The 18,453-nt window shown below is 34.2% G+C and overlaps 1 protein-coding gene across 1 annotated transcript; it reads right to left on the bottom strand.

The window, feature by feature from the left end:
- Positions 1–1,768: 1,768 nt before the first annotated feature.
- LOC110656893 (uncharacterized) lies at positions 1,769–2,149 on the bottom strand. Its single transcript, XM_021813872.2, has one exon. The coding sequence runs from the start codon at positions 2,147–2,149 to the stop codon at positions 1,769–1,771; it is 381 nt and encodes a 126-aa protein (XP_021669564.2).
- Positions 2,150–18,453: the final 16,304 nt, after the last annotated feature.

The raw sequence follows: 18,453 nt of genomic DNA on the forward strand, positions 1-18,453 counted from the left end.
TTAATTTATCTCTCATCATATTTATATTTATCCAATGAAAAATAACTTAATTTAAATTATAATTTTAATTAGGTCATCATGATGTCATAATTCACGTATTTTTTAATTTTCTTTTCTTCCATACACCTCTTCTCTTTTAATTTAATTTTTAACATTTTAATTTTACACATTTTAATGGACATTTAGGCCAAGAGTCGCCTCTAAGAGTGAGTTGACCAAAATACTCCTTATCGGGTCTGATCAATTTTTCTAATAGCACAAGGTTACTTCCTGAACTCTGATTCAATTATTTGAACTTGTTCTCTATTCTTTTCTGTGATTTTCACATTGCCATTAGCTTCGCAATTATCCTTAGGCCTGAGGTGTCAACTGAGCTCGCAGTCACTTCTCGATTTGGTCACCCATCACTGGGACCTTGGCTTATTTAACTGATTAAGCTTTATTTTTTTTTATTTCCATTTCACATTCATGTGACTTCTATTAATTTTTATTTATGGCTTTTCTAGATGAAATAGATATAGTTCTAGACATCCTGACTGTCCGGACAGACACTAGCCATCGAAACAATATAACGTATAGGCTACTTAGTATAGGGGTGTTACAATTCTCTCCCCCTTAAAAGAAATTTCGTCCTGATATTTTACCTGGTATTAATCTCTGAAAAACTATGGGTGTTGTCTCCTCATAACCTCTTTGCACTCCCAAGTAGCCTCCTGGCCTGAATGATGGTTCCACAGCACTTTCACGAGAGGTATCTATTTATTCCTTAACTGTTTGACCTCATATGCCAAGATCTCTATAGGCTCTTCCTCATAAGTGAGGTCTGGATTCACTTCAATTTCTTCTACTGGTAGAACATGGGAGGGGTCTGATCTATACTACATCAACATAGACACATGGAAGACGTTATGAATCCTTTCTAGCTCTGGAGTTAGTGCCAATCTATATGCTAAAGGACCCACTCTTTCCAGAACCTCATATGGCCCGATAAAGTGAGGACTCAGCTTCCCCTTTCTACCAAATCTCATAATCTTCTTCCAAGGGGAAACCTTGAGGAATATCTTATCACCCGCCGCATACTCAATGTCTCTTCTTTTCAGATCAATATAGGACTTCTGATGGTCTAAGGTAGCCTTGCGTCTATCTCTGATAAGCTTATCTTCTCCTCTGTCTATTGAACAATTTCTGGGCCAACCAGTTTCCTTTCACCCACTTCATCCCAACATAAGGGAGTTTTGCACTTCCTGCCATACAAAGCTTCATATGGAGGCATCCCAATGCTTGATTGAAAGCTATTATTGTAAGCAAATTCAATCAAAGGCAAGTGCTCCCAACTACCTTCAAACTCAATCACACAAGCCTGTAGCATATCTTCCAAGATCTGAATTACCTCCTCAGACTGGTCATCTGTCTATGGATGGAATGCAGTACTAAAGTTCAATCAAGTTCTCACGGCTTTTTGCAGACTACCCCTAAATCTATAAGTGAACATTGGACCTTTGTCTGATACAATAGATACCGACACTCCTTGAAGTCTCACAATCTCATCAATGTACAGTTTAGCCAATCTGTCCAGGCTATAGTCCATCCTCACTAGCAAAAAGTGAGCAAACTTGGTCAATCTATCCACAATGACCCATACTGCATCATGATTCTTCTGTGTTCTAGGAAGTCCCATCATAAAATCCATCATGATTCTCTCCCATTTCCACTCGGGAATTGGCAGTGGCTGTAGCAATCCAGCTAGCACTTAGTGTTTAGCCTTCACTTACTGACAAGTAAGGCATTTGGATACATATTCAACTGTATCTTTCTTCATATCCATCCACCAATAGTGCTCCTTGACAATTTTATACATTTTGGTTCTGCCAAGGTGCATCGCAAAAAGAGAGTTATGTGCTTCCTTCATAAAGGTTTGCCTCAATTCAACATCATTTGGAATGCACACTCTGTTTTGGTGCAACAGTAAGCCATTATCATTCACTGAAAAGTCTAGTTTCTTGCCATCCTGAGCTTCTTCCATCAATTTCACATACTTTTCATTATTCTGTGCTGCTATTTTAATTCGATCAGTAAGCAATGGCTTCATTTGCCAAATAGCCATCATTTGTCCCTCATCATCTATCTCTAGACTAGCATACAATGCCATCAACTCGTGCACCATAGACAAAGGAGAAACCCTTAAACTAGTTATAGTCTTGCAACTTAAGGCATCAGCTACCACATTTGCTTTCTCTGACTGGTAGTCTATCAAGCAATCATAGTCCTTTATCAGCTCTAACCACCTCCTCTGTTTCAAATTTAACTCCTTTTGCATGCTCAAATACTTCAAGTTCTTGTAATCTGTATAGATGTAACACTTTTCCCTATACAAATAGTGTCTCCAAATCTTCAGAGCAAATACTATGGCTGCTAGCTCTAGGTCATGTGTAAGGTAGTTTCTCTCATGGGGTTTCAGCTAACGTGATGCATAAGCAATAACATTTCTATCTTGCATCAGTACACAGCCTAGCCCATTATGAGAAGCATCGCTATAAATGGTATATTCTTTACCCGGAGTGGGTAAAGTCAAGACTGGAGCTTCAATCAAACATTTCTTCAACTCATCAAAGCTCTGCTGGCATTTATCAATACACTAAAATTTTACATCTTTCTGAACCAACTGGGTTAGTGGAGATGCTAACATAGAAAACCCCTTTACAAAACAACAGTAGTAACTAGCTAATAGCAAAAAACTGTGAACTTTTGTAATATTTCTGGTTGGCTTCCAATTAAGGATAGCTTCTACTTTGTTGGGATCTACAAGTAGAGTTATATTGCTCCAACTAATGTGAGGCTAATTGGACATGAAACCTAGGAAAATTTGCCATATTTTTCATTACAGAAACCCTACCCAAAAACTGAACCTAACTTGGCCTAAAATTTGCTTCAATTCGGGTGACCATATGCTAGACTTGGAAAAATGACCAAATGAATAGTAAATGCTCAAATGGCCATAACTTACTCTAGGAATGTCAGATTGACATGATTCTTGAACCATTGGAAAGTTTAGACATAGGAGCACATTTTTCATGAAGGACACTGATTTCACTTCTGCCTCTAACCCAACCAAATTGCTAGAAGATTTTAGGTCAACAATTCTGACTAGAACCAAAACTGACTTGAAATTCTGGGTTTAGACCTATCCGACCAGTTTTGGAAAAAATGCCATAACTTGGTCCACAAAGCTGCAAATGTAGTTAAACCAAAGCCAAAATTTCTACAAGACCTGGAACTACACTTTTGGTGTTTTGACCAAAAGCCAGAACCTAACAGAACTTGGTCAATTTGCTAGGATAATTCTTCATGCCAAAACCTGAAACTGAACTAAATAACCACTTGACCCTGGAATAGTGTTTATACTATATCTCCACTAGGAAACTCCAAATGGGATGAGCCAAACTGTTTTGAAAACCTAAGAAACAGGGCTCTAACTTTTATTTAGGAACCTTCTGTTAGTAGTATGCCCTAGAGCATATCATTTAGTATGTATCTTGTGCATATTTTATTAATAAAAAGCAATTTCACTTTTCCGTTTACATTATTTATTTTTGTGTAATAGCAAAGGTCCATTGATATTTTATTAGAAATTCTATTCTTAAGTTGTTAAGAATATGAGTGATAGTATTTCTAGCACAAAGTATCATAAATTGGTTAACAATTGATGATACTTCACAATAAGGACATGACTTATCCAGAAAGATTAAAATCATGTTTGTTTCCAAGGTATTTATATGAGATATAAATAAGATGGAATGGTGAGTCTCATGCCGTATAACAAACATGATAGACACTTATACATGATAAGTAGGCTGAACTAGTGACGCATATGACAAGCATATGGAGTTTACTCTTGTCAATGCACTGACATATATCATATCAGTGCATATAATCTTTAGACCTGAGATAGCATAGTTATCTTGTATATAGGTGGTTTGAGTTTGATACTACTTTCATACTTGTACTATGTATGGGTATATGGGCATGTGTTGGCTCCTACTAGTTATATTTGGAGGTAGGTTTTGATCAAGATGGAATAGGGATAAAATTCTATGTTCATTTAATTGTTCTTGATGTTTCAAGTTCCTGGCCAGGACAGACAGATTTAGTCAGAAAAGAGTTTCTGACAAGAAAATCTAATTAATCAAGAACTGGAATTAAAAGAAAACACAATATTCATAGCAAATGGGGTTTGATATAAACCATTACTCCAACTCGAATTGAGATTTTGTAACAGAGAGATTCTAGTGCATGGTAACATATGATTATAGGTTCATTTAAGGTATTCCTTATTACTGATTGGGTGGCCATGGCATGCTATGCTAGGTGTTAACCATGGTCTATGAGGTGCCTAAAATGATTTAGAGAAATCATTTATGGTAAGAAAGAGTTCTAATGATATTAAGAGTTAATATCATATCTCATTGCCAATTAGTGATGAGCCTAGTGAGTCACACACATACACAAGTAATCACCAAGTTAAATATGATTTAATTGATTAATTAAAGAGTTTAATTGATTAATTAAATAATTTTGGTTTGCAATAAGATTGCAAAGTCCCTAGCATGGCTTGAAACCAAATCTAGGTTATTGGATGTATAGTATAAGTTAAATTTATATTTAAAGTGTTTAAATATGAATATAATTGTGAGAAATTATTTAATGGAGATTAATTAATTAATTTATATTTGATATAAATTGATTAGAAGAGGAGAAATAATTATTTTGGGTTGAGAACTCAAAATTACAACACAAGGGTAATTTGGTCATTTCACAGGGTGACATGTGACACCATGAGATGGTGACACATGGCATCGTGGTTTGTCATTTGTCTTCCTATCATGCAAGATGATTAGAGTCAAGATTAAGTCTAGCTTTGACAATTGGCTTAATGCGATTAGGTCAATTAAAATTAAGATGCAATCAGGTGATGCCATGTGGCAAAGGTTTTAAGTGATGACCTAATTATATAATGTGAGGTTATGAGAAAATAAAAATCAGCCACACTCTTCTTATTTTCCTCAAGTGTGCCGCCACCTATAGCTCTTTCTCCTCTCTTCATCTTCTCTCATCAATTCAAAGAGAATTGCCCAAATTTCTTTGAATTAAAATTGCTAGAAATTGTTTCTAGTGTCCTATACACATCTACAACCTCTCTAAAGGCAAATCTCTAATTTATAATTGGTTGGAAAGGCTTGAGAAGCTGGTTTAGGGGCTGCCCATTGGTGATCTTGGTGTGGACAAGCTAGAGGGACAACTCTTTAGATCCTAGGTGCTTGCCAAAGGTACCAATCACATCTACAGTGCATCAAAAGGTTAGTGTACATATTCTTCTTTCAAACTAGGGTTCAATTGAATTAATTTGTTAATTCAAAAAATCTTAAATGGAAAACATAGATCCTACTACATATTAAAAGTGTTTTAATATGTAATTAAACATTGAAATCAATTAGGCACATAATGAATGTGGCATGATGCATGAAACCCTAAAAGAAAAATTTTGAATTCAATGTTCTAATTTAACAATTTACATGCTTCTGCTCCTCCACCTTCCTAAAATTATGAGTGTAGGAACCCTAAAATGGGAATAAAATACACTAACTTGAACCTGAAATCCTAAAGGCACTGGATTTAGGAGTCCAGGTCAGTTAATTGACTATAACTCACTCTACATAACCTGAAAAATTATGAGTCTTGAACCTGAGTGACCCTAAGACATAGGGTAACAACTTATATGAAGAATATTAGACCTAAAATTGATTGTAGCATGCCCAAATGACTAGATAAAAGTTGACTCCAGAATCTGCCTAGTTCAGGAAACAAAAAGAGGCAATGAACCAATTTTGTTAATTTGACCATAACTTGAGTTCTGAAACTCTAAATGACATGATTCAAAAAGGAAAGCAAAGATAAGACATAGAGGAACAACTTCCATGAAGGAAGTGTGGCCAAACAGTGGCTACATCTTGATCAATTTACTAGGTGAAGTTAAGACACCAATTCTGGACCTAAAGAAAGGTTCATGAAATAACTTGTTATATAGTAAGGAAATTACCTAAATGATTGGCTAAACATAAAAGAGACATGAATATAGATGTTAGAACTATATTCCCATTACAAATGTAATGAATGGTACCAATGAATAGTACTAATAAATAGTAACCTTGAATAGTGCATAAATAAAATAATGGTACTAAATTGCCCAATGCATACCTAGACTTATGTATATAGCTTGGATCGATTGGTATACTAATTAGGGACTACACATAGCAGTACTGCCTACATGAGCGATCATTGAAAGATAAAATATGTCTAATATGATTATTTTACAGGCTTTATACCTGCCCGTTGGCCATTGTGCCTATTATGATTTCTGGCTTTATGCCTGCCCACTAGTTTAGTGCCTGATATGATAGATGTATACATGATACACATATTGTAATACCCTCACTATAGCAATTCCATACATTCTACTGTTCTGGTGACTGATGTCAATTTGGACAGTTAAAACGTCTTGAAAAATATTTAGACTAGAGTGAGGAGTCATAAATAACTCAAATAATGATAAAAAAAATCTAGGAAAAATTTTAGAAATAAATTATATTGAAGTTAAATGAGCCGGTGCCCTAGTGACGGGTAACCTTGTGAGAAGTTGGGGTCTTCATAGCTAGGAGCCCTAAACCTACGAGAAAATTCATAAAATAATTTTAGGGACTCCAGAGAAGAGTCATTGAGGTTTGGATGGCATTAGAATGCCAAGAAAATGCTTAGAAAAATTTTTAGATCGGTATAGACGATTTTGGCTCAATAAGCCAAATGAATGGCATTTTGGTCATTTCGTCTTCAGAGAAAATTTTTGACCGACTTGTCTAGTTAAATAAATAATTTACATAACATAAAATGTGAATAAATATTGATGAAAAATTTATTAAAAATGATAAATGAAAGTAAGAAAACAAAATAAAAAGAATTTCAAGATAATGTTAATTATGACATCACAATGATGTCATTTAAAATTGATCCACCAATCACCATTCAATAAATACACTTAAAACAAATAAAAAGGGATGAAAAATAAAATCAAAATCTGTTTCTTCTTCCTTCATACCAGTCGAAACTCTCTCCCTCTCTATTCTGCATTGATGCTCTTACTTCTCTCTAAAAGTTCCTTGTAAACACACCATAAAATCACTTGTTGATTTCACAAAAATTGCTCCTTGCAACTAGAACAAGCCTAAGGCAGCAAAAAGAAGAGGAGAAAAAGATTTTTCTTCAAGCTTGGGTTGGCACACACAAAGGTTAGTGCCATATGTCTTCCTTTTCTCTTAAAAATTGATGTTAGGAGTATGAAATGAGTTAGAAATTTTAAAAAATTGAAAGAATATGTTGAGGAATTGAAAGCCATAAATTTTGGCAGCCATGAGGAACCTTGAGGAAATTATGATTTTGATGAAATTAAATTTGATTAGTATTGTTCTTAATGAGTTGTATATAGTAGAAGTTGAATTATAAGGTCTTATGCATGAATTGAGGTATTGAAAATTAAGGTTTTGAGCTATATTAGGGTTTGGCCATATTGATGGTAAATGGAAGTTCTAATGGTCAATTAGTGACCATTTTGCTTATTATAATAAGGAATTGAAGTGAATGGTAGCTTGGGATTTAAGGTTGGAAGTGCTGCCTTGAGTGTCCTGCAGGTCTAGATGTGAGTCCAGCATGTTTGGGCAGCTATAACTTGGGTTGTGTAGGTTCAATTGGTGCAAGGCCAATTAGACATGAAATTAGACACATAATTGCACAACTTTGATGAAGGAACCCTAAAAATTGACCAAATCCGGGTAGCACCAATTCTGCCTGGGCAAAATGACCAAATGAACAGTATTCATTCATTTGGTCATAACTCAGTATAGAAAGTTCCAATTGACCTGAAATTTATATCAATGGAAAGCTTAGACAATTTAGGACAACTTTCATGAAGGACACAACTCCAAAGTTTGACCAGAACTTGATGAAATTGCCCACCAAACTCAGGACACCAAAATTGCCATAATGGATTCTGCCTAGAAATTCTGGATGCTGCCCTATCCGGCTAGTTATGGTATTTAGGCCATAACTTGAGCTACAAAACTCCAATTGGAGTGATTCAAAAAGAGAATTAAAGAAGACACGTAAAGGAACAACTTTCATTAAGAAAGTTTTGTCAAAATTCTACTATAACAATGACCAATGGAACAGTAAACTTAAGGCATGAAATCTGAAAATTTTGAATAACATAAAATAAGCTTTGAAATGGTATTGGTAATCAATGCCAATAAATTTAAAACCTAAAATGTGGTATAATTATGTATCAAACATTTGTATACATATTATGTATGAAAAAGTCAACTATTTGAGTAAATAGTAATGTGTAAATAGTAACCCAAAGGACATAAGAAAAAGTAAAATAAATTAGAGAAGACATTATGAATGATAATATATAATGTAATTAGTGAATTTTAATCCTTGAACTTGAGTGACTCTAGGACATAAGGGGATAACCCAAATGGAGGGCTTTAGGAAAAACTGTAACTAATAATACATATACTTATTGTAATAAATAAAAGAATCATAAGGATGTATGAATTTGACATTAGTTCTCCTCCTGAGAGAAAAAAAATATTTCGATATACAAATGGTACATAAAAAAATTAATTGATGTGAATTGAAATCATCATGGATGTTATGATGAATTGCATAAATTGTGTAGGAATGAGATTTAGGTATTTATGCTTTTGCTATGAATAAAAATTAAAATACTATAAATTATACTCAGAATATTTAATAAATAATGAAATTATGTGCCCATGTATTGCCTAGATACGTGTGTCAGATTGAATAAATTGGCATGCCAATAGGGTATTGCTTTAGCAGTACTGTATAAGGCTTTATGCCTATATTCATGGCTTTATGCCCACACTCATGGCTTTTATGCTCGATTATATGTTATCATGTCTTTTAGCCATACTGATATGTTATCATGGCTCTTAGGCCATACTGACTGCATACGTGGTTGACGTTTTCCGTCCCATGGTATGAAGGCCCGAGACACCGCGGTGTCCAGTGCCAATGGCCCGAGGCACCGCAGTGTCCAGTTTAGTCAGTTTATCATAGGTTACTTAATCAGTGAAATTTATTGAAATAAGTTAAGAATATTAATAACTGAAAACATTAGCAATTAAATAAATGAGTAAGAATATTTAAAATAAATTAGATTAGTTATTTAGCTGAAAGAATTGAAATGAATTGGAACAATATTAAAATTTAAATTATTATGAAAGAATTGAGCGCTTCTGAGGAGGAATAAATTAGAACAAATGATAGTTAATACTAGAAGTATTATATGAAATTAGATTAAATTCTAGAGTATCCAAATTTTGATCCATTTCTTTTTTTTTATTGTATATTATTTTCTTGCTATATTATTGCACCACTAAGCAGCAATGCTTAGCGCGATGGATTTGTTTTCTTTGCGTAAGTACTGAAGGCAAAACCCAGTGGATATTAGACTGGGATTTTGAAGTCCAGATCAGCAGAAGTGTCAGAAGGGTTTAAGATTGTCACCTCATCAGCAATGCATGTAGATAGGGCTCACATTAGTCACTTTATGTATTTTGTATAGTATAAATATTTCTTATGTTGAAATATAAACTAGAAAATTATAATTAATATTTATGTGTTGTAAATTAATGGAGATAGAAAATTTTCACAAATGAGTTGAGCATGAATGGGAATGTATAGAAATGGATATGAATGAAATTGTATGGATTTGAATACGGAATTGAAATATATAGATAATGCATGAAATGATGAGATTTTTATTTTAAAATATTATTGAAAATTTCAAACAGGTGAATAGTGAAGCACATCAAACTATAATAAAATAGGGGAAACTCCGTTAGTTTCTCCGTAGAAAAATAATTGATATTAAATTAAACGAATTCAAAATTTTTAAAGAAATAAAGTAAGATAAGTTAGGGTGCTTCGGCACCAAGTGTGACATGTCTTGCTCGGCTACATTGTAGACGGGTAAGGGGTGTTACACATATGGATGTCTAACTAATATACTCCCGTGTATCCAGTCTTTATAGTCTATTGTTGATATTAAATTAAACGAATTCAAAATTTTTAAAGAAATAAAGTAAGATAAGTTAGGGTGCTTCGGCACCAAGTGTGACATGTCTTGCTCGGCTACATTGTAGACGGGTAAGGGGTGTTACACATATGGATGTCTAACTAATATACTCCCGTGTATCCAGTCTTTATAGTCTATTGTAGATTACTTGGGCACTGATATGAATTCAATAAGATTGAATATGAGATAAATGAGTAGAAAAGATCCTGATAATTATAATTGCTCCCAAAGTTCATTAAATGTGTAAATGACTCAAAATTTATGAAATTATACAAAGAATCATTATCTTTAATTATTTAGTCATTTTTATTTTAAATTATGCACCACTAAGCAATTCGCTTAGCTTGTTGGTTTTACCATGCCTAGGTACTGGAGAGCACCAGCAACAGTAGCAGCAGCAACAGTAGTGCTCACATAGAGGTTTATCAGATCTGCTAGCACGAGAGTCACCTCAACAGTCCATTTTTTTGGTAGGGCCCATGTATATTAAGCTTTTGTGTTTTGATCATTGTACATAAATGGAATGTAATTCATTTTGGAATTGTAAATAAATTGTAAATTATTGTATATAAATTTTATTATTGTATATGAATTTTATATGACTAGAATGAAGAATATTTATTTGAAAATTTATATGAGCCATAATGATATGATATGATATGGAAAAGAATGAGATGGATAATATGATATATGATATGAGATTTTTAACAGGTAAATATTGGAACCCTCCATACGCTAATATAACAGAGGAGACTCTGTCTGGGTCTCCACAAAAATAAATTGTGATAAAAAAAAAAAAAATTTCTACACATGGGATATGTAACACCCCTATTTGCATAGCCTGGTATATTTCACTGTTCCGGTGATCAGTGTCGGTCCAAATAATTAAAGGGATTAGAACCACATCTAAGACAACTAAATAAGCCTTGAACATAAATAATTAGTAATTGTCTGTGACACCCCTTACCCGTGTACAGTATACCCGAGTAAGTAATGCCACACGGTGTACCGGCACACTCTAATATACCTTAATTATTTTATACCATGCTTTTGAATATAATTTGTGAAATATATTTTATTTAAGCCATTTATCAAAATTATTATTTATTTGAGGTTCCGAAAATTTTAAAGAAAATCCGGCGGAGTACCGGCTAAAAATGGAGAAAACAGTTCTTCGGAACCTGTTAAAAACACTTCCAAATAATTACCAAACAATCCCAACTTCAATTTATCAGCAAAATCTCAATATTAAGATCTCAACAACATTTCAATTCCAGTTCTCAATCATCCATCACATGTGATGATCACATATAAATCACAAGTAAACATTTACTTTTCCATTCACAAGTACAATTTTCATAATTTACATAAACATCAATATACATTACACAAGTTTAATTACATAGGAGAAAAACAAAGTTAAGTTACAAAATGTCAAAATGACACCTAATGTCCTACCAATGCACCGAAGAAGTTGAGGTGACACGGACACTGTGCAGAGCTGCAGGATGGACTCACCCAGTCTGTGGTCTACTGGGCTCACGATCTGTATCTCCAGTACCTACGCGTGGCAAAAGCAACGCGCTAAGCAATAATGCTTAGTGGTGCAATAATGTAATAAAAGAAAATAGCAAGAAATTAAATGTGTAGTGAATGTGTACGTTTTATTTGTTTGGTATTTGTATATCATTTACTTTGTCCACTTTTATTCATTTGGTTGCCCCAAGTAACCTACACTAGACGATCGGATCGGATAATGGGTAACCGCACCGGGTATCTAGTACCTCGCCGTCACACCATCGGTCACATATGCATCTCCGGCAGGTAATGTAACTAACAATGTCAGAATAATATTAGGCACAAGGCCAAGTCTCAATATAATGTCAAAATGGCTAAAAGCCATAAAATCACGGAATGGCATATTGCCATGTGCAGTACTGCAAACTGAACCCTATTGGCATGCCAAACTATCCAAACCAATCTTGTTAGGTATACTAGGGCATTCGATACTTTAAAATTCTTCAATCTTTGAATTTCAAGTTTCGGTGTTACTATTCACCTCTATGGTCAACTAAAATGTTGAATTTTAGGTAGAAATTAGGTACATTGGTTTTGGCACTCCCAACATACCACATTTTGTGTTTAAAACTTGTTGGCATTGAGCGTTAATACCATTTCTAAGCATTAAACAAAAGGAGCAGATTTTTCAGATTTTGTACCATAATTTTACTGTTTCATTTGGAACTGTTACAGTGGAAATTTGAAGAAATGGAAAACATGAAAGTTATTCCTTATTTTGTCTAGTTGAATTTCCTTTTTTGAATCACTCCATTTGGAGTTTTGTAGCTCCAGATATGGTCCAGAAACCACAGCTGGCCGGATTTCCATTCTGCAGAAATTACCATATCTACAGTAACATGAACAGTGACTGCCACTGCCATTTAGGTTAGGTTTTGGCCATAATTTGGGGTAGGTTTCTTCATGAAAGTTGTGTTTCTATGTCTTAACTTGTTGCTGTAAAAATTTCAGGTCAATTGACCAAATCTACAGTGAGTTATGGCCAAATGAACAGTTGCTGTTCATTTGGTCAATTCTGCAGGGGCTGTTGCAGTGTGTCCGGATTGGGGCCAAGTTTTGGTCCTCTTGCTTTGGTCTTTTGGGCATAGTTTCTTCAGCAAAAATGTGCCATTATAAGCCTAGTTTCATGTCCAATTGGCAAAAAATCAATTGGACCTACACAGCCAAAGTTATGGCTGTGCAAGTGGACTGAAATTTCAGTCACTTTGCTGCACTAAGAAGGCAGCCTACACATTCACTTGGCTATACTATTTTTCAGTCCAATTCATGGTCAACATACCTAAAATGGTCACTAATTGACCCTTATAATGTTCTTTCACAATTTCATAAGCTAAATCCAAGTTTCACTTCTCAAAACCCTAATGTCCAATTTAAATTACCCATAAACCTCAATTAGCACACTAATTCAACATCCATGCATATTCATACCTTAAACATCATTTCTATCCATTCTAAATTCATTAAAACAATCAACCACATCCTTCCTTAGGGCTGCCAAAAATTGAAGATGCCCTAACACATATAATTTACTTCAAATTCTTACAATTTCTTAACTTAAAATGACGCTCTAACAAGGATTAAAGGAGTGAGAGTGAAAGGATAGCACTAACCTCACTTTAACCTCTTGTAGGGCAGATTTCTTCAAGCTAAAACTTCACTTTCCTTCTTCTTCTTGGCTGCCAAAAGCTTCCCCAAGTGATATGGTCAAGGTTTAATGAAAGGGGTTAGGGTTTAGTGGTGTAACAAGGTAGGAAATTAAGCTTGCTTGATTGAACATCAATGGAGGGAGGAAGAAGAGAAACTCACGTTTTGGGCTGAAGAGAAGGCAGCTGGTTTTTGGTCTTCCTTGGTCTTTATTTAGCTCTTTTATTAGTTAGTCAAATGGTTACTTAATGGTGATTGGTTGGCAATTTTAAATGACATCATCAAGATGTCATAAATGAATTTTTCTTTGATTTTTCTTTTCTTTTCATCACTACTCAATTTCCATTTAATTTCTAGTAATGTTTATTCATATTTTATGTCATATTAATTATTTACTCAACTGGACAAGTCGGCCAAAAATCACCTCTGAAGGCGAAATGACCAAAATGCCCTCCCTTTGGCTTAACGGGTCAAAATTGTCTGTACCGATTGAAAAATTTTTCTAGGTATTTTCTTGGCATTCTAATGCCATGGGAACCTCAATAACCCTTCTCTGGAGTCCCAAAAATTATTTTATAATTTTTCCCCCGGGTCTAGGGCTCCTCGTTGCGAGAACCGCAACTTCCCTCTGGTTACCCATCGCTAGGGCACCAGCTCGTTTAACTTGGTTGTATTTTATTTCAAAAATTTTTACTAAAATTTTCTTATTAATATTTGAGTTAATTATGATTCCCGACTTTAGTTTAAATATTTTTTCGGATGTTCTAGCTGTCCGGACCGACACCGGTCACCGGAACAGTAGAATGTACGGAGTTGGTACAAGGAGGGTGTTACATTGTCAATTAGTTAAGTATAAATAAAAAAAACAAAACACAAGAAGTTAAATGAGCTGAGAGCACAGCGATGGGTGACCTTCTCGGGAAGGACTGTGGGTCGATTTAAACTCGAATTTCGAACTGTAAAATGTGACGCTGTGGTCCTTAGGACTATTGCGAACATAGTGGAAAAGAGAAAATCACGAAATAGAATTATTAAGCAGGTCAAATAATTAGGTCAAGGATCCGAAAGAAATATTGAATTATTTACAAACCGGATTGAACCGGTGAAGGGAATTTGGTTAATTGACCCCTAGAGCTAACTCCTGACCTAACTATCAAATAAAATCAGATAAAAGAAAATTTTGGGATTAAGAATTAAATTAAAGAACTAAAGAAAAATAAATGAAAAAAAAAGAAAAAGAAAAAGTTGAAAAAGTGAAAAAGTTTATTACATCATGCATGACATCATGCATGATGTAACAAACTTAATAATTAAAAATTTGAAATTATCATTGGATAATTGTGAATTAATTTAGATTAAAAACACATAAAAGAAAAGAAAAAAGAAATTAACTAATGTCTTCTTCCCTTAGCAAAATAGCCGGCCTATCTCTCTCTCAAGCTCTCTCTTAAAAACTCCATTAGAGCACCAAAACCAAGCTTCATATACCTTAAATCCCACCATAGAAACCTTACTTACCATCATTAAACCTTGTTAACTTCACTTGAAAAGAAGCTTGATGTGACACCCCTTACCCGTCTACAGTATAGCTGAGTAAGATATGTCACACAATGTATCGGAACACCCTATTTTATTTCAATCATTTTTATTCTTCCTGATTTATTTTTTTCATAGTTATGAAGTACAATTTGTGAAATATAATTCATTTCAGTCATTTATTAAAATTATAAATTTCTTTGAGGTTCTGCAAAATTTATAGAAAATCTGGCAGAGTGCCGGCTAAAAATAGATAAAACAGTTCTTCGAAACCTGTAAAAAACACTTCCAAAATTTTCTATCAATCCCAAAATCCATTTCATCAATAAAATCTCAATATTTCTCAAATATACTCCCATTTCTCATTCATTCATTTCATATGAAATTCATATAAAAGTCATAAATAAATATTCACTTGTTCATTCATAAACACAATTTCCATTATTTACATCAATACTAAAATATATTACATAAGTCTTAATTACACATGAGAAAAAAAAAGCTAATTACAAAATACCAAAATAAAACCTAGTGTCCTACCAATGCACTGATGACGGTGAGGTGACACGGACACTATCCAAAGCTACAGAAGATCTCACCCAGTATGCGGTCTACTGGGCTCTCAGTCGGTCTCTCTAGAGCCTACGCGTGGCAAAAAGCAATGCGCTAAGCAATAATGCTTAGTGGTGCCAATAATAAAATAAAAAGAAATAACAAAAAATAAATATGCAGTGCATGTCCTGATGTCTTATGCAGATAATTTTTCGATCATTATTGGTAATCTTATTTATTTTGTACTTGTTATATTCATAATTGCATTAAATTTATCTACTTTCATTTTTGGTTGCCCAAGTAGCTTATACTGGATGACTGAATTGGATAAATGGGTAAACTGGCACTGGGTATCAAGTACCTCGGGCAGCTACACCATCAGTCACATATGTATCTCCCGGTGTGTAACTGAACAGCTAATAAGCTGTAATAACATTAGGCACAAGGCCAAGTATTAACATAATGTCAGAATGACTAAAAACTATAAAATTATAGAATGGCATAATGCCATGTGCAGTACTGCTAACTGAACCCTATTGACATGCCAACCTATCCAAACCAATCTTGATAGGTGTACTAGGGCATGTTACACTTTTAAATTTTATAATTCTTGAAATTTAAGTTTAGGTGTTACTATTCATTTACTTAGTCAACTAAAATGTTGACTTTTGCATAGACAATAGGTACATTGGTTCTAATACTCCCAACATACCATATTTTGCATTCTAAAGTTGTTGGTATTGGTTGCCAAAACCATTTCTAAGCTTAGTGCTAGTTGTTTAAAATTTTCAGATTTCAAGCCTTGTGTTTATTGTTCCATTGGTCATTTTTATAGTAGGAATTTGGCAAAGTTATCAACATGAAAGTTGTTCCTTATTGTGTCTAGTTACATTTTTTTTTAATCACTCCATTTAGAGTTTTTTAGCTCAAGTTATGGCCTAAACACTATAATTGGCCGGATTATAAATTTTTCAGATTTTCTGGACTTACCAAATCTATAGTGTTTTGTGTAATGACTGCAGGTCACTTTTTGAACATGTTGTGGTCAAAATTTGGGTTAGGTTTCTTCATGAAAGTTGTAGGTCTATATCTCATCTTTCTACTGGTAAAATTTCAGGTTAATTTGACCTTTCTACGCTGAGTTATCACAAAATGAATAAATACTATTCATTTGATCATTTTGCCCAGGCAGAATGCAGGTCACTCGGATTAGAGCAATTTTTAGGTCAACTTAGTTTGGTTTTTTGGGCAGGGTTTCTATACCAAAGTTGTGCCATTATGTGTCTAGTTTCATGTCCAATTGGCCTTACACCAATTGAACCTCTATAACTCCATTTATAATTGCCCAAACCTGCTGGACTCATACTAAGTCCTGCAGTTCAGCCAAGGCAGCTCACCCATACACAATTGCCAAGCCTCAACTCACTTCATTTCCTCTTTATACACATTCAAATGGTCTCTAATTGACCATTACAAGATTAATGAACCATCTCATGAACAAATTCTCAATTTCATACCCAAACCCTAACTCAACATCTCAAATCATGCATTTAACTTTCATTTCATTCTCCTAATCATATAGTTAATGTTGAAGGCAGCCATGATACCATTTTACCTAAAGGAGAACTTCATAGTCCCTACCAAGTTCAAGGCTGCCGAAAATATTAGGGAAGGTATGCTTATGATTTTATTTAAATTTCTTTGTAAATATCCACTAATTCTACTCCTTCCACATGAATTTAAAGAAAGAACACAAGTTTGGTCACTAACCTCTAATGGAGTCACTTTTCAAGCTTGCAAAAGCTCTTTTTTGTCACTTCTTTTTGCTGCCTTAACCTTGCCCAAGGTGCAAAGACAAATTTTTATGAAAGGTTTAAGAGGTTTTATGAGGGAAATTGAAGGGAATCAAAGCTTAAAGAAAGAAAAAGCTATGGAGGAAGAGAGATAAGTTTCAGTCATAAGAGAGGAGGAAGATGATGAGTGAAATTTTTGATGAATTAATTTGGTCTTTATCCCTTTAAAATGTTTGGTAAATTCCCATTGGTTAAAAATTTTTATTTGGTTATTTATGACATAATGCTTATGTCATAAACCTCATTTAATTTCAATTTCTTTTCTCATTTCTTTTACTCATTTCTAATTAAATTTTTGATAATATTTATTCATATTTTATGTCAAAATAATTATTTACTTAATTGGACAAGTCGGCCAAAAATCATCTCTGAAGACAAAATGACCAAAATGTCCTCTGTTTGGCTTATCAAGCCAAAATTGTCCGTACCGATTGAAAAACTTTTCTAAGCATTTTCTTGGCATTCTAATACCGTAGAAACCTCAATGACCCTTCTCTAGAGTCCCAAAAATTATTTTATGAATTTTTCCCTAAGTCTAGGGCTCCTAGTTGCGAGAACCGCAACCTCCCACTATGTTACCCATTGCTAGGGCACCAACTCATTTAACTTGGTTGTATTTTATTTCTAAAATTTTTCCTAAATTTTTCTTATTAATATTTGAGTTAATTTTGGTTCTTCACTTTAGTTTAAATATTTTTTTTGACGTTCTAACTGCCCGGACTGACACTGGTCACCGAAACAATAGAATGTACGGAGTTGCTACTGGGAGGGTGTTACAACTCTTCCCCCCTAATTTAAATTTCGTCCTCGAAATTTACCTGATGCAAACAGTTGAGGGAACTGTTGCCTCATCATCTCTTCACTTTCCCAAGTTGCCTCTTTGGTGTTGTGGTGCCTCCAAAGCACTTTTACCAGTGGAATATGCTTATTCCTCAACTCTTTCACTTCCCGAGTCAGGATCCGTATGGGTTCTTCTTCATATGTCAAATTAGGTTGTACTTCAATTTCTTCCATGGAGATGACATATGAAGGATCTGAGTGGTATCTTCTTAGCATAGATACGTGGAACACATTATAGAT

Source organism: Hevea brasiliensis, chromosome 11 (assembly GCF_030052815.1).
Source record: "Hevea brasiliensis isolate MT/VB/25A 57/8 chromosome 11, ASM3005281v1, whole genome shotgun sequence".
NCBI lineage: Eukaryota > Viridiplantae > Streptophyta > Magnoliopsida > Malpighiales > Euphorbiaceae > Hevea > Hevea brasiliensis.

Excerpts from the sequence above, each read along its gene's own strand:
- LOC110656893 (XM_021813872.2), bottom strand. The coding sequence starts at position 2,149 with ATGGCATTGTATGCTAGTCTAGAGATAGATGATGAGGGACAAATGATG.